The 18,438-nt window shown below is 40.6% G+C and overlaps 1 protein-coding gene across 1 annotated transcript in view; it reads right to left on the bottom strand.

Moving 5' to 3' along the window:
- BMAL2 (basic helix-loop-helix ARNT like 2) overlaps positions 1 to 18,438 on the bottom strand; it is a 104,067-nt gene that overhangs the window by 35,051 nt on the left and 50,578 nt on the right. Inside the window, 3 exon segments of the mRNA XM_082419739.1 lie at positions 2,018 to 2,110; positions 3,180 to 3,259; positions 8,209 to 8,366. Of these exon segments, the coding sequence (XP_082275865.1) occupies positions 2,018 to 2,110; positions 3,180 to 3,259; positions 8,209 to 8,366 (331 nt within the window).

Consider the following 18,438-nt stretch of genomic DNA (forward strand, 5'->3'; position numbering starts at 1 on the left):
TGTGCCAATCTCTGCTGTTATAGACAAATCAGATTTCTGAAGCTGAAAAGCTGAAGACCAGACCCTGTACCATGGGGATCCCAAAGTCCTCCTGAGCAGTCAGTGAGTCTCTTGAATGGTCTCTGAAATGCAAAGTCAGTGTCCAGTGGGACTGGCCTCCATGTTACTAATTTGGAACTTAAGAGCTACCTTGAATTGTCAAGTATCTTGGTGTGTATGTATGTGTGTGATGTTCTCTATTTCCAATTAGGAGATAGAAAAATCAAGTCTTGCCCTGCTTTTGTGTCCCCACCTATAACCAGCTGCATGATTCATTTGGTTTTCACTCCCTTTGTATGTAGGTTCATAATATCTTTTTCTGTTATTTAACTCATTATCTATGAATGCCTTCTATCTCTCCAAATTTTCAAGTTTGGGGGGAATATAGGCTGAGATTAATGGGAGTTATTTAAGATTAAAGCTGGGGGCTATCTTATTTCTATATTATTTATTATATCTTTATATATATTATTATTATTATTTTTTTACAATGGTGTGTTAGTTTCTGCTTTATAACAAAGTGAATCAGCTATACATATACATATATCCCCATATCTCTTCCCTCTTGCGTCTCCCTCCCTATCCCACCCCTCTAGGTGGTCACAAAGCACCGAGCTGATCTCCCTGTGCTATGCAACTGCTTCCCATTAGCTATCGGATTTACATTTGGTAGTCTATATATATCCATGCCACTCTCCCACTTTGTCCCAGCTTATCCTTCCCCCTCCCAGTGTCCTCAAGTCCATTCTGTAGTAGGTCTGCATCTTTATTCCCATCCTGCCCCCAGGTTCTTCATGACCATTTTTTTTTTTAAAGATTCCATATATATGTGTTAGCATACAGTATTTGTTTTCCTCTTTCTGACTTACTTCAGTCTGTATGACAGACTCTAGGTCCATCCACCTCACTACAAATAACTCAATTTTGTTTCTTTTTATGGCCGAGTAATATTCCATTGTATATATGTGCCACATCTTCTTTATCCATTCATCTGTTGATGGACACTTAGGTTACTTCCATGTCCTGGCTATTGTAAATAGAGCTATATATATTATTTTTATTATGTATTATATTATTCTATTTCTATTTTAAAGGAGACCACAGGTGCTAGTTTATTCACTCTGTTGGTTTCAGTGCTATAGTTTTTGAGTAACTAGTTTAAATTAAATGGTGTTCAGTAACAAGGAAGCAAATCAATCACACCACTAGTTAAATGAAAGACGTATTTCAGAGTTTGTTAACAGAGCCTAGATCAAAAACTGTTTTGCAGTGTGTATAACTTAATAAATAATAATGCTGTCTCTTGGAGGAAACAGAGAAGGGTGACTAATATTTTTCAGACACTCAAATATATCGTATTTAGTGCTTACATCCTGACAGACAGGTATAATCATAATTTCCACTTTTTACATAGGAGGAAGCTGAGGTTCAGGAAAATGAAATAACTTGCTGAAGGAAGTGAACACTCCTGTCAATAACAAAAATTCATACTTTTTCCACATATCTTCCCATCTCTCTTAGTTCTAACTTAGCAGAAGCCAATCCCACAGCCCAATGGGAAGAAAGAGTTCAGAAAAAGAGCTTCAAGATATGTTTTTTTTACAAAGTAAACGTAGTGGGACTTCCCTGGTGGTCCAGTGGTAAAGAATTGCCTTCCAATGCAGGGGACACGGGTTCGATCCCTGGCTGGGGAACTAAGATTCCACATGCCATCGGGCAACTAAGCCCGCATGCTGCAACTACTGAGTTCGTGTGCCTCAACTAGAGAGCCTGCGTGCCTCAAACTAGAGCCCATGCACCGCAACTAGAGAGAAGCCCGTATGCTGCAACAAAGAGCCCATGCGTCACAACAAAGAGCCCACACCACAACGAAAGATCCTGCATGCCTCAACTAAGACCCAACGCAGCCACCCCCCAAAAAAAAATTTAAAAAAAAAATTAATAAACATAGTAAGAAAATATCCTCAGTTTTGGATACCTGATCATAATTAAGTATTTTGGAGACTGATTTAGAAATGAAGAGAATTTTTCCTCTTTCGCATCCAACCACAAATAGGAAGCCTTCTGCAGTCTAGGATTTAAAAATACAAAGTGAATATTTTAAAAGATATCGTCTGTCTCTCTCATACACATACATTCAGATTTTGAGGAAATTATTGTAGCCATAAAACTAGTAGAGTGGTCATAAGAGCTAGTAAAATTAATTTTAAGAAATTAATTTTCTCAGTACATAAAAAGACTGATAAAACCAAACTGAACCCCAGTCTAAAGTAATGTTTTTGACTTGGAAAGTCCAGGCATGGAATATCTAGTTGAGATATTTCAAAATATAGAAATTACCTATGTCGAATTCTATACTCATACAGAGACTCTGTAAAGATATCAAAACATCAATAACGGTTGCCTGTGGATGCACTGAGACGGAAGGACTGTGCAGACTGGGATGAACGAAGCATCAGGAATACTATATTTGAATTCAGCTGTTCAAATAAAAAAGGGGCTCTTTAAAAAAATTAAAAGAAAAACAGACAAATGTATATCAAAAATCTTTCTATTTAATCATACTAAGGCATAAAGCCTAGTAGTAATAGCACACGATCAAGACATGTATTACCTCCTGGGAGCAGGATAAGCCAATGACATGGTCGTATTTTCCACGTCACATAAACCTGTAGACCAGTGAATTTGAAACCCAGGCATGCACATGAAATGATGAGGACAGAAACGGCAAAGCATCGACTAATAACTCATTCAGTAAGCAGTGGCTGGCTCATCTGCAGAGAACAGGATCCTGAAGGAACTGAGTACAAGGTAGATGGCCTTGAAGGAGGTGCCAATAGTGGGGAATAGAGCCTACGGTGTGGGAAGTGAGTGCATCAGGCAGTGTAAGGAGCTTAGCATTAAAGACAAGCTATGCTGTCTCCTTTGGAAAGTGCCTATCCTCTGCCTCTACATTCATTAGCCCAAACTAATAAGACATATTTACTTGCATAACTTAAATTTTTATCTTAAAGGAAATTCGGTATAATACAGAGTCCTGTATGTTTAGAACAGGAATTTTTAGAACTAAAAATCTTCCTCCCATTCAAACAAAAATGAAAGGACAAATACAACTTAGACAAACATATCCCTTAACTTACCTTAAGAATTAAGTGTCTGAGCTCATTATCCTGAATGAATGAAGGTCTGTAATTATTTCCTGCATAAGAACTTGTCATACCTGAAAATAAAGAAGTCAAATAGTTATTAAAAATAGAGATGGAGGGACTTCCCTGGTGGCGCAGTGGTTAAGAATCCACCTGCCAATGCAGGGGACATGGGTTCGAGCCCTGGTCCAGGAAGATCCCACATGCCGCGGAGCAACTAAGCCCGTGCGCCACAACTACTGAGCCTGCGCTCTACAGACTGCAAGCCACAACTACTGAGCCCACGTGCCACAACTACAGAAGCCCGCGTGCCTAGAGCCCGTGCTCCGCAACAAGAGAAGCCACCACAATGAGAAGCCTGCGCACGACAACAAAGAGTAGCCCCCGCTCACCGCAACTAGAGAAAACCCACGTGTAGCAACGAAGACCCAACGGAGCCAAAAATATAAAGAAATAAAGAAATAAAATAGAGTATTTCTTTAAAAAAAAATAGAGATGGAAATGTAGTAAATGCTCAGTGAACATTAGCAATGCTGCTGTTGCTACTGGTGACAACGATGATGATGGTATTTTCTCTTTTAGCACACTCTAGGACCTCTTCTGTAATCATTCTCTTTCTTTGTTATTACTAGATTGAAATGTCCTGCTTTCAGACTGTAAATTCTTAGAACTACTTACTCCATTATACTCAAATGTGCAGACAGTAAGAGCTGTATATTGAAAAGTAATAAAGTGCAATATATTATCTATAACATTATAATAACATGCAACAATATTCATGACTCTGGTTATTTTTATAATTTCTTAGCTTATTAAAACTGATCATATGAATTACCCTGAATAGAGAGATTCTGGAATTCTAAGCAAATTTTATGGATTCATAAGATTTCCCATATGACCCTTTAAAGATCATATGGAGACTTCTGATAATACAAAAAATGTATAAAATATAAATGAAATAATTCACTTTAAGCCCTTAGCACAGAGATTACTGTATTAAAAGGAAAGTGTCTAAAGAAACCAGAAGAGCTGGAAAAATGATAAGTAATGATCATGTCAAAGCTAGGTAAAATTTGACCTGAGAGAAGTAAGGGAAGAACTAAAAGTACGTTTGTCTTGAGGGCATCCACCAACCTTGACAGGGAAAGCCCTTCATGGCCACAAGGGGGCGCAGGGGACAGTTCATCAAGCCAAGGTGTGCTGTCCCCAGATAACCTCCAAGCAAGGGTGATTCAAAAGTAAATCACATTTCCCTCCCTTACACTTCCCAACCTCCCTAACCCTAAACCCCTCCTTCTAGGCACCGCAAGGAAAGATGCTTTGGCAAAAGAAAGGTAGGGTAACACTCTGAGACATGTTAACCATTAATTGGTCCTTGGATGAATTTATAGCTGAAACTCACCAACTACCTAAGTGGTGGGGAAAAAACAAAACCAGAAAATCACACACACTCATGGAGTGATTTGGTAAAGTCTTCTCAGACTGGCAGCACCCCTAAAAGTCCTGGCATAAGCAAACGAAATCTCTTTTGGAATCTACCTTCTAGGTAGCCCTCAAAGAATTCCCCCAAATGACTTCTTGTTATTATTAGTAGTAGCCTGGTAGGAGGGAGTTGAGAAAGGGCTGAAAGACACAGACTCTGCATGCCAGGCCAGGCACAGGAATAAATCAATGTGAGCCAGGCGGTGACACTTCCAGGCTGGCCTGAAGCAAGGTTGGCGGAATCGTGCTGAGGAAACCCAGTCAGTGTCAGTCAGCCAGAATGGGCGAGCCCTGACTAAATAGGAGAGTGAGGGCGTGAGGACGTGCCAGCGAGAAAAAAGAGGGCAGTCAGCAAAGAGCTGAAGCTAGGGTGAGGTGAGCTAACAAAATGCAAGCCGTGCGATTCCGTACGCCTGCCAAAGGGCAGTGACAAAGTTGATTCTCAGATTCTGGTGGCAAAAATAAATGAGGAAACATGATCACTGACTTCTGTTATAAAGTTTATCACCGTCATTAAGAAATGACAGTATGACAATGATCACTATAATGATAAGGATAATATGATCAATATGACAATAACAATTCTTCCTCCTGCCCTCTGACCACCACCTCCAGCATCAAGAAACCCTGTGCTCTTTCTCTGATATCTGTCTTAGGACAAACATCATATGATAGCACTTGTATGTGGAATCTAAAAAAATGATACAAACAACAGAAACAGTATTTACAAAACAGAAACAGACTCACAGACATAGACTCAAACTTGTGGTTACCAAAGGGGAAAGGTGTTGGAGGAGGGATAAATTAGGAGTTTGGGATTAATGGATACAAAATAAACAACAAGGACCTACTGTGTATGTATAGCTCAATATATACTTTGCTGTGCACCTGAAACTAACACAACATTGTAAATCAACTCTACTGCAGTAAAAGAAAGCACAATAATGAAAAAAAGAGACACACTGTGCTCACCCTTTACACTCGTCCTTTACTCTTAACAACCCTGTGAGGCAATGCATTAGCCCTGTTTCACAGCTGTGGGAGTTGAGGGTTAGAATGTGAAATAACTTAAGTCCCATGGCAATTAGGGCAGGGAGCCAGGATCCGAACCCAGGTTTGCCTCCAGGACCCACGCGTGCGTTATTGGCTCCCAGGTATTCAGACCCACGCGGGTTCTCGGGAAGTGCCTGCTGCTGCAGAAGAAGGCTTACTCCCAATGTGGTCTGCAAACCACTGTCGTCATCACACCGTGGTGAGATGAGCACAGAAATGAAGACTACACATTTAGACACTTTTATGGAACCGTAACACTGTTGTGGCATCCCAGCCCATGAGCGTTTTTCCGCTAATTAATTGTACCGTATTTTACAATGGATGGGGCTGGGGAACACTTGCTCTTCCCCCCAGATAGTCTGCAAAGCACTGTTGCAGAGTGTAGAGAAAGAAATCATTTCACCATCCTCTGTCTTCAAAGTAATTACGTGTGGACCATCCACGTGCAGCCTTCTCATGATCTGGCATCTGGGCATTTGTGGATCGAGTTGGGGCACACTCTGGCTAGGGCACTGGAATGCAGCCCCAGCTGCTTTAAGTCACTTCATCCGTGGGTAGCACTGACTAAGGATCTGGTCAGGATGTGTGATGCGTACATGACCACCTCGCTTCAGCTTAGAAGGGCCAATGGTGAAATCTACGCTCTGTTCCAAAGAATCCCTTCTGGATTTAGGCGGCGTCTCCTCCCTACTGAGCTGCCCTTGCCCCTCGTCCCACGCACACTTCCACGTAACATTTATCACAGTGGGTGTTAATGATCTCCTCCAGGGTCTGTCTCCCTTGTCCACTATGAACCCCTCCAGCACAGAGATCTTGCCTCCTTCATTTTCCTAACCCCAGCACAGGACAGGAACCGAGCTGATGCTCATTTCATGTCTGCTGAATTAGTTGACTGATTCATGACTTTTCCCTTAGGTCCTCCTCTGCCAGGACGTTGTGAATGTGAAAACTGTTGGGTAATTTTAGGGTTGCAAGCAAATGACCTCGGTTGAGCCTGCTAAAAGATTTAAGGGAAGTGTTGCATACAACTTATGCAAGACCCAGTTGTGGGTAAAAGAGAATCTTCTTTCACAACAGACTCTTATGAACCAAAAACCTCCTATCACACTCCCAAAAGGAAGCCTGCCAGGCAGTGCCCCAACAGCTGGGCTGCTCTCTGCATGGCACTGAAGGGATCAAGGGCTGAACTTGCTCTTCCCCACTGCCTGCACTCCAGATCTGCATGCGCTCAGCTGATCAGAGTGTGTAAGTCATTTTTCTACCATCTGTGGAGATCTAAGGGGGGTGATTTAAAGTACAACTTGCACAACTTACTATTGAATAGCTGTCTCTAGTTTTACTTCCTAATTTGCTGATGCCCCCTCCTCCTCCAATCCGAACAGATTTGCCAGGATTTTTTGGCTCGTTATGAAGTAAGATCCTCTTTGTCTGGGCTCCAGTTTGCACCTGGAGTCCAGGGGACACTGGTCTCCTCTAAGCCACTTTAACTTGACTTGGCAAAGTCTCTATGTTCAGACCACAGAACTTCCTTTTCCCTGAAACAGATTCCTTTTCCTGGCATGCAGTATAGGACAGAGATCTAAAGAAGACCCTTGGTGTTCCTTTGCTTATTCCTTTCTTATACTTTTTTTTTTTTTCTCTTATACTTTTTGAGCCAGGTTTCACTCTAATCTTTTAGATCTTTACAAATCTGAACTTTCAGAGTCTTCTCAGTGGTCTGCAGCGAACTCCTCTGCCGGGTCTTCTGATCAGCTCAGTATGAATTTATGTCATTAACATTCCTGTACCTAAAACTCAATTCTATTTCCATCATTCTGCCCCCCAAGTCAGATCAGGGTTATTCCCAAACCAGATGTGATTTCGACTACACATATACACAGAATACTTATTGCACTTTGATTTACAATTCAAGCTCAAATAGGGGAACTTCTAAAGTCAGAAACGATCACGCACGCCCCAAGAAGCATCAGCTAAGGACCTCCTTCACCCAATGTCTCGTAAATGTGAGAATATCTTAGAATAGTAATAAGGTGTGATGCATTTTCAGGTACTACTTACAAGTCTGAATAAAGTTTTAAGAGAAATTGCTGAATTTAAGGAGGTTTTCTTTTCTAATAGTGGAAATCTGTCAATAACTTAAAATTATAATAATTAACATTTAAAAACTTCTAAAATATTGAGAGGTATGTACAGCAGGTATTATCATCTTCATATTATGTATGAGAAAACTAGTAGAAATATAAAGGCTTTTCAAGCTCACATAGTAAACTTAAGATGAAGCTTTTAGTGAAACCAAGTTTGTGACATCCAAATTAGTATTTTCTCCACATACAGAATACGGACAAGCATCAAAATGAATACCTATAAAGTTGAAAGACACATCTGTATAAAATCTCAGTAGCCAATAACAACAAAACAAACCCATCAGGGACTTCAATTACAGGCAAGACTTCACAAACCCAAGTGTGGAGGCCATTTTGAAACTCACCTTTTAAAGATCTCAAGTGTTCGACAGCCATTCTTAAAACCGTCAGTTTGTCCAGTTTCCGTGCCATGGGATTGCACTGAGGGATCATCGCGGACAGTTTTTCGATCAGGTTGTTCATTTTATCTCTCCTCCGCTTTTCGGTTTGGCTATGAGCTTCTCTAAGAAGGAGAAAGAGCCTCCATTATATTTAACATTTAACAGACCCCCAGTGACCCCAGAGGCGCTAGTGGGAGCACGGGTGAGGCCAGTAAGCCCCGCTGTTCCTCCTCCCGACTTTGGCCCTGCAGGTGGCATTCAGGGAAGAGGCAGGAGTGGCACTCATTCACACTGCTTTTACCTCCCCCACCCCCGATACCCTTGCTCCTTCCTTCCTGACCTTATTCCCTGAAACCTTCAAGAACTCAGACCTCTGTGTGAGAGCTGCGGCAGGTGGTTTTTTAGCTTCCCCCCAGTCGTAGAGGAAGAATGGGTGGCCGTCTATTCAAAGCTAACCCCTTTCTGGTCTTTGCTTGAACAGTTATCGGCATTTTAAGCTCATTCTCTTTCAACAGCTCCTTCTATGCGTCGATAAATGGGCTCAAGTCTCTTCCCTTTGAGGAAGATACCCGTTTCCAGAATTCTAGGGTTTTTTTTCCTTGCTACTGTCTTCCTTCCTTGGCCAGTTTCCTGAGAGTACGGTCTCCACTTAACCTTTCATCTCCCAGCTGCCTCTCCTATTAAAACCAACCTCCCAGGACTTCCCTGGTGGTGCAGTGGTTAAGAATCCGCCTGCCAATGCAGGGGACACGGGTTCAATCCTTGGTCCAGGAAGATCCCACATGCCATGGAGCAACTAAGCCCGTGAGCCACAACGACTGAGGCTGTGCTCTAGAGCTCGCGAGCCACAACTACTGAGCCTGTGTGCTGCAACTACTGAAGCCCATGCACCTAGAGCCTGTGCTCTGCAACAAGAGAAGCCACTGCAACGGGAAGCCCACTCACTGCAACGAAGAGTAGCCCCTGCTCGCCACAACTAGAGAAAGCCCGTGCACAGCAACGAAGACCCAGTGCAGCCAAAAAAAAAAATTGAAATAAAATAAAATAAAATCATCCTCCCAGCCCCCATTCCACTAAAACTACTCTAGCAGAGGTCATCCTCATCTTATGCAACCCCAGGGGATCCCTGCCTTGAATGTAACACTGTTGTCGTTGCTCATTCTTCGCTGGCTTCTGCGACCTCTCCTGCTCCTCCATCCTCTCCGCTCAGCTCCGCCCCCTTAGCCTCCCTACTCACCTCTTCCTGTCCTTCAGTACTGGTCCCCCAGAGACCCCTCACTTGACACCACTCTTTCCTCACCTATAGCTTCACCCTAAGAGATCGCATGCCTTCATAAGGCTTTGCAACTACTCATAAGCTACTTACCATTCAATCCCTATCTCATTCATGCTTTATCCAATTCCCAACCTTCAGAACTAGAATTATGCACCTCAGTGATTCATAAGCACCCTAAACTCAAGAAATCCCAAACTGAACGCATTCTCTGCAGTTGACCCCGTTTTAATCCTTCCTCTGCCAGCCCTGATTGCTCTTCCTTCTATAGGGTTTATCTTGATTGGTGATGCCACTAGACTCGCTCTAGATCCTTCCTTCCTTCTTCACCCTGAAGAGCCAAATAATCACAGACTCCTATAACTTCTAGTCCTTAAAATATTTCTTAAATATTTGAGATGGCTTGAGCCATGTGGTCAAACTGAAGTTGCAGAGTCACTTTCCCTGGAGTACACACCCTGAGGAGCCTAAACATGGGAGGGCACTTGGGGCACCAGGACGCGCAGTTAACTTTGAATTTCAGATAAACAGTGAATACTTTTTTTAGTATAAGTATATCCTTGTGCAATATTTGGGACATACTTGTACTAAAAAGTCTACATTATGTATCTGAAATTCACAGTTGGCCAGGTGTCCCGTATTTTATCTGGCAGCCTAGTCTGGGGGGGCCTCATTCACACTCCCCAGCAGCCAGTTCAGCAGATGAGGGGCAATCTTGGCCTCCGGATGACACCACAACGATGTGATGTCACTTAATCCCCTCTCATCTCTGTGCCCCTTTTCTAACTCAGAGGTTACGTGACTTGTCTATCAGCATGAGGCTGAAACTTGAACCACACACGGCCCCGGTCTCCCAAGCCTCCTGCTATTATCACAGTGCTCAGCAAGGTGGTCACCACAGCCCAAGAGAGAACTGGTTATTTCCAGGGTAAAATGGTCATTCAGCTGCAATGACATAAGACAAATATTGGCAACATGTGCAATGTTCAACAAGTAATGCGACCTAAGCATTCTCTCTTAAGATTTGTTAAGAATCTTGTGGTTATAGATGATCTTATTTGCAAAGCAGAAATAAAGACACAGACATAGAGAACAAATGTATGGATACCAGGGGGAAGGGGGGGGATGAATTGTGAGATTGGGATTGACATATATACACTACTATGTATGAAATAGATAACTAATGAGAACCGCTGTATAGCACAGGGAACTCTACTTGGTGCTCTGTGGTGACCTAAATGGGAAGGAAATCCAAAAAAGAGGGCATATATGTATACATATGGCTGGTTCACTTTGCTGTACAGCAGAAACTGACACAGCAGTGTAAAGCAACTACACTCCAATAAAAAAATTAAAAAATAAATAAAATAAAATAAACATATCTAGGTTCTGAGTGGGGAAAAAAAAGAATCTTGTGGTTACAAGTGACAGAAACCTTCACTTAAACTGACTTAAAAAGTATAAAGAGACTAAAAAGACTTAGACTAAAAAGAAATTGATGGCTTGTGTCACTGAAAAGCCCAGGTGACCACAATGATGGAAGTCAACTGAAAGACACCCCCTCCCCCAACAGTGCTCAAAGCTGGAATAGTCTGAGCAACAAAATAAATAAAGTAGCGTTGGATTATATCCCAAAGTATAGCATGAATATGCAGTAGTCCATACTTATGTAAATAAATGATTGAATACATAGATGGGGGAGAAATCTCCCATACAGAAGAATTCCAAATAATTTATGTAGATACTCCATCCTCAAAAAGAAGCAACATAAATCCCCACTCCTTAAGCACGGGCTGCACATACTGTCTTCCTTCGATAAAATAATTTGACAGTGTCCAGCCATTGTAAAGTGAGGCATCCTTAAGATTTTTTGAAAGAGTATTTAAAGAATAAATATAATCATTCCTTAAATAAATAAATAGCTTGACAGTGGAGAAAGCTGACAGACCCCACCTCAGCCAGGTGATCCAGGTCAACATCAGCAGTGATGTCATGTGGACCATAGGCACCCCTGACACGATGTGACGAGAATGACGCTTTGCTTCTGTGGTCTTCCTCCAAGTACATACAACCCCAGCCTAATCATGAGAAAAACATCAGGCAACTCCCAATTAAGGGGCATTTTACCAAATATCTGACCAGTATTCATCAAAAGTGTCAAAGTCACCAAAAACAAGGAAAGTCTGAGAAACTGTCACAGCCAAGAGGAGTCTACATGGAATGCGGTATCCAGGATACGCCACTGAAACAGAAAAGGGCATTACGGGAAGACCAAGAAGACGTAAATAAAAGACGGACTTTATTCAATAATAATGTACCAATATCAGTTCATTCATTGAGATAAACGTGCCACACAAATGTAAGATGTTAATAATAGGAGAAACTGGGTATGGCGTCTATGGGAGTTCTCTGTACTGTTTTCATAATGTTTCTGTAAATCTAAAACTATTTTAAAATTTAAAAAAAGGTTATATTAAAACGAAAAAAAGAAGAAGAAGAAGAGTTTGGGGAAGGCAATCTAATGGGAAGGAGGAAAAATAGGAGACTCGTCCCGATCTGTTTATAGAGACTTTAAACTAGATGGAAGAGTGGGGCTAAGGGGGCAAGCACTGACGGAGCTAACACCACCCGCCCAACCATTCACGCTTGGCCAATGACACTCCTGGAACAAAATAAGTACTTTGGGGTGAACTGGATGGAATTCAAGTTACCTGTGTAGTTACATAAAATGCAGTTATCTGCTCGTACTTTGGTCTGTTCATGAGCAGTTTTAATTTATTTTTATTTTTGGCCACACCACACGGCTTGCAGGATCTCAGTTCCCCGACCAGACTGAACCCAGGCCACAGCAGTGAAAGCGCCGAGTCCTAACCACTGGACCAGGGAATTCCCCCATGAGAACTTCTTAGATTAAAGATTTATGATTTTAAAAATGTTATGATTATCCACTTGCTAGAATGTTCACCTCTTCTTTCTAACAATATTACCCATTAGCATGGACAGTAGCGGTGGACAGAGATGCCTGATTCCAGGAATGTACAGCAGAAGAGAAAGTGACTTCTCTTAGAGCCAGGGTTTTGAGGGAGATGAGAACAGGTAGGAACAAGGTCACTTGGGAATAACGAATGATGATGCTGGGAGCTAGGAAAGACAGAGGAAGGTGAAAATAGCCAGTTTTTGAATAAGGTACTTTACTTGAAGGAGGTGCACCTGAAAAGATTTCTTGAAGAATTTTATTAAAGAAGGGCATATTTACCCAGATGCAAGTTCTCTGCTTAATAATTTATCAGGGCTCTGGCTCTTAATTCTGTGAACTGTTACTGTCACTTTGAACCGTGTCAGTGTTCTGCAGAGTCATATTTAAAAAAAAAAAAAACCAGAATAAATGGAGAAAAAGCAAAACTGAGATCTGGCCATGTTGCCAGATGTAGGAAAAAAAAACTTGTTGACATTGAAAGAATATGATGAAACAACTGACAGACTTTATGGTGATGGATTCCTAATAATCAGACACTCCTTGTAAGTAATTCTGATTTGCTTATTGGATGAATTAGGTTTTCTCTAGTGCTTCAAGAAAATAATAGTTGTTTTCAATAAATAGCTATTCTAAGAAAAATTTAAAGACACATGAGCCAAAATGTTATTCAAGTAGATAGAGAAAAAAGGTATAAGGTATCTGATGATGGTATCAGATGGTTTTGTTTTGTTTTGTTTTGTTTTGTTTTTAGAACTGTATTTATTTCCAGTCACTCCTACTTCTTCACCCTGAGTGGCTGCATTACTTCAAGGAAGGGGCCTCTGGCTCCACGGAGAAGGAAATGAGTTCCCATTTCAGACTTGCTATGCTGAAAGGTGGTCCAGCAGGGCTGAGGGAGCTCGGGAAAGCTCTGGACTCAGGGCAGGCAGGCACGCGGCGGGGACCCTGCCCTGTGGGATCCGCCTGGCTTCTCTGACAGAGAAGCAGAACTGCTGGCATCAGCCACCTGACTCCCTGCGTGCATTCCAGAGCTGGAAATGAGCTCATCAGAGCGAAAGGAGCTTATTAAGATGAGCGCCACAGTTTGGGCCTGAGGTATCTGCATCTTCTCAGAGCAGAACATATGAGAAAAAAGCTAATATTCATGAATCCATTCTATCTTGACATCACCATTTGCTTTGGCTAACGGTCTGCATGTGCGACCTTGCCCACCCACCGTGTACCCTCTCAACAGTTCAGTATACCTGAAGGACTTCATTTTTACTTGTTGTTCACCATCTTCCATTCTACAAAAAAGCAGGATAAAATATCAAACTACATGAAACAGATTTTCGGTAATTCTTGAGAAATAAATGTGGGATTAAGTCCAATCATCCTAATTCCTTTGAAGTCTTTAGTTATACATGCTACCCTGAGCTCCTAATTGAAACAATTATTACTGTCTGCATGGGCTGCTCTCCTACTAAAGCTGACAGGTGCCTCATCCCCATCAGGTAACAAAACTATGTGAACTGACAATGAATAATAATTACCGCTCTGTTTAGAAATAATCCCATGCCAATCTTGAAAAGGAATATAATGTTCATAGAAATAACATTAAATAAAATAGCTATTTTTAAAACAATTGATGGATTAGCCAAAAATTTTATAACAGCTCTATTAAAATTGCCTGAAAATACATTAAGAATCTCAGATCTTTAATCAAAAGGAATTCATTTGACCTGAAAATTCATCTAGATGGTAAGAAATATTTTTAAAAACTGAAAACCGATCACTTGCCAATAATATTAATTTTCACATTAGTATATGCCTTAGCAGAATATACTAAATGTATATGAGTGTGTGTGTATAAATATTTATATATACATATACATACATACATGTGCTATATGGGTGTGTGTTTATTCATTCAGAAATGTAGTCGCCAGACCACTACCAAAGTGAAATATACTGATGGTGATAGAATACTTTCCACATTAAAAAACTATACAGACTGAATAGGTTTTTTAAAATATGTATTTTTAAAAATATATTCCCAAATGTATCATTTTTTGAAAGGGCATTTAAAAAATTCAGGGCAAAGCACCCATAATCTTATCTGGAAATAATCACAGTCACTATTTCAATGGGTCTCCCTCCAATCTCTTTCCTAGACATGTATCTAGATACATACAAAAAATAGCTTTGACTATTTTACTTAGCTGTGGGGGTGGTGGTGGGGCATGGGAGGATATTTATGTAGATGTGTGTTATATATATGTATATATATATATATATAAAATAAACAAAATTCAGATCATAGTGTAAAATTTTTAATGTCTTATTCACTTAATGCTATAACATAAATATAGCTTCAAATATTCTTGGAGAATATGATTTGCAATGATTAAATAGTGGCCCATTGGTTAGCTACACTATAATTTATTTACTAATTTTCTATTATTAGATATCTCAATATTCTAATTTTTCAATATTATAAATAGTATGACTAATACTATTGTGGTGCATGCATCTTTGATTATTCTCCTAGGATAAACCCTTAGACATACAATTTATGGATAACTATTTTAAGGCTTCTGACTCATCTTGCCAAATTTCCCTCTTAGAAGACTCAACAATGATCATTTTCCAGGCTTTGAAAAAAGTCTGACCTACCTTTGAACTATTTTATTCATGTGATGTATTTTACTTGAGGTTTCAAGAATATTTTTCTGCTTAAAAAAGATAAATACATGCTGTTTATAGAAAAGTGAATAAAATTTATGAACAGATGTATATAAATATCCCAAATAAAAAAGGACCACTAAGATAACACCTTAATCAAAGGATGCTTTTCCTTATCCCTGTCTAAATAAATAGCTTTGATGATAGTTTATCAAAAATATTTTCACGTGTTATTTCATTCTCACAGCATTTAAGAATCATGTAGTTATTACTACCCCCGATTTTACAGATGAAGGAATTGAGGCCCAGTTAGGTTAATGACTGCTCAAGGTCACAGACCTAACAGGAGGCCAGTGAAACTTATTCTGTGCTGGCTGGTGTACCTTCTTCTATGCCTTGATCATTGCCAGCCTGCTCTGTGGTATAAAATTAAACAGCTTCTTTGAAGCAAAAGAGAGGGTTAGATTAAGTCAGCTTCTTTTTTTTTTTTTCTCTTTTCTGTCTGACTTCATATTTATGGACTTAAACAGAAAATAATTATACAGATGAATGATTTCCTTCCTGATGGTCTGGAATTATATATACATATACATTACTTCAATCTCAAAAGGTAAAGTTTGGCTGTTTTAAATCACGCTTTTGCTTTGATTATACGTGTTTTAGCAAATTAACTCACTGACTGAACTTGCCTCCTTGGTGAAATCCAAACCTATTGTACTTAGGAAATCCAAATACACTTTTATTTCATGGTCCCTTGCAGAATAGAATAAAGGCACGACGTTGTTAGTCAAATAATTCATTTCTTTGTTTGCAGCATGCACCTAGATAATTAGTAAATTTGCTCTCTGTATTTTTCTCCATGCTGGCATTTGGTCTATAGTCATAATATTTTATTTATGAATTTTGATAAGCTCTCTGATTTTAATAACATTCACATTACTTAGATGCATTTTCTTAGTGTAGCATCTTATATTACAGTAACATAATTTTTCCAAAACACAGTGCAAGCTTTCCTTGAAAACTACTTTCACTGCATTTTGAATCCCTAAACCAACCAAACACAAACAAAATTGGAAGCAAATACGGTCAAAACAGCCTCCAGATTTGCTGCTTTCTATGCCTTTCTCTTTTTAAAATTTTCTTCCTTTGGTTTCTGAGATGTCGCTCCCACTTCAAAGCCCTGTCTCCTCACCTTCTGGGTAGGCGTCCCCTCCTCCCTGAGCCCCCCGTCTTCCCACTCCATACATGCATCCATGCCAGTCCACTTGCTCTCTGTACATTAATGGTGTCTGAATCTCCATCTCCGGGCCAGGCCTCAACCCTGAGTTCCAGACCTTCATATCCATCCACCTACTTGAAGATCCCATAAACATCACACTCTCATTGTGGCCAAAACTGAACTCATCATCTTTCCCTCAGCCTCTGTGAACGAAAATACCATAATCCATCTAGGTGTCCAAGTCAGAAAACCTGGATGCTTCTTACATTTCCGCTCTCCCCCATGAACAAGCATGAAATCTTAGAGATTCTCTCTTCTAAATGTGCCATAATGTGTCCCTCCCTTTCCATGCCCTTCCTGCCTAGGGCCACTCTCTTGGACCAATGCTCAGAAAAACCTATTCCCTAGCAACCATCTCTCAGCTGTTTTCTCTGCCTGCTGGATTTTCCTCCTTCAGCCCATCCTCCATGCTGTTTCCAGAGTGATCCTTTGAAAATATAAATCTGTACCACTTCACACTTACTAGGGTAACTTTTTTTTTAATGGAAAATAACAAGTGCCAGCAAGAAAATGGAGAAATTGAATCCCTCACACATTTCTGGTGGGAATGTAAAATGGTGCAGGCACTGTGGAAACCAGTTTGGTGGTTCCTCAAAAACTAAACATAGAATTACCATCTGAGGGGCTTCCCTGGTGGCACAGTGGTTAAGAACTCGCCTGCCAATGCAGGGGGCATGGGTTTGAGCCCTGGTCCAGGAAGATCCCACATGCTGCGGAGCACCTAAGCCCGTGCTCTACAACTACTGAGCCTGCGCTCTAGAGCCTGCGAACCACAACTACTGAGCCCTTGAGCCACAACTACTGAGCCCGCATGCCACAACTACTGAAACCCGTGTGCCTAGAGCCCATGCTCCGCAACAAGAGAAGCCACCGCAATGAGAAGCCCGCGCACCGCAACAAAGAGTAGCCCCCGCTCGCTGCAACTAGAGAAAGCCTGCACACAAGCAACAAAGACCCAATGCAACCAAAAATAAATAAATAATTAATTGATTTAAAAAACTGATGAATCTCCAAAAAAAAAAAAGAATTACCATCTGACCCAGCAATTTTACTCATAGGTGTATACCCTAAAGAATCGAAAGCAGGGACTCAGATACTTGTACACCAATGTTCATAGCAGCATTATTCACAATAGCCAAAGGGTGGGCACAACCCAAATATCCACCAAAAAATGAATGGTTAAGCAAAATGTGGTATATACATACAATGGAATATTATTTAGCTGTAAAAAAGAATGAAATGCTAATACATGCTACAACGTAGGTGAAATTTGAAAACATTACACTAAGTGAAATAAGCCAGAGACAAAAGGACAAATATTGTATGATTCCAATCATGTGAAATGTCTAGAACAGGCAAATTCTTAGAGCTAGAAAGTAGGCTAGAGGTTACCAGGGGCTGGAGGAGAGCGGGGTATGGAGAACTACTATTTAGTGGGTACCGAGTTTCTGACTGGGGTGAGGAAAAAGTTTCAGAAACAGTGGTGATGGTTGTACACACCATGAATGTAATTAATGCCACTGAATTGTACACTTAAAAGTGGTTAAAACAGCAAATTTTATGTTACCTATATTTTACTACAATAAAAAGTTTTTTTAAAAAGTGCAAAGGCAAGCAAAGTTTTTAAAATGTAATCTGATCAAGCTCTTCTCATGCTTAAAATCCTTCCATTTTCCTTATTGCATTCAAGACACTTTTCAGATTCTTTAGCAAAGACACTTTTCAGATGCTTTAGTTCAGCAGATGTTCATGACCTAGTCCATGTTTATCCCTCAAGCCTCACAGCTCACCCACCTCACCTCCTGGGGTGCCCTCTGCTCTACTGTGACAACCACTTGTCTCCTGATCAGCAGTGCACTGCTTCATACTCTGTGCTTCTGCACAGCTGTTCCTTCTGCCTAAAGGACCTTCTCTACTCCTGCTCTGAATGGCTCATTTCCATTCTTCATTCAAAACTTAGCTTAAGGGCTTCCCTGGTGGCACAGTGGTTGAGAGTCTGCC

Source organism: Balaenoptera physalus (genome assembly GCF_965194825.1).
Source record: "Balaenoptera physalus genome assembly, chromosome: 13".
In the NCBI taxonomy this organism is placed as follows: Eukaryota; Metazoa; Chordata; class Mammalia; order Artiodactyla; family Balaenopteridae; genus Balaenoptera; species Balaenoptera physalus.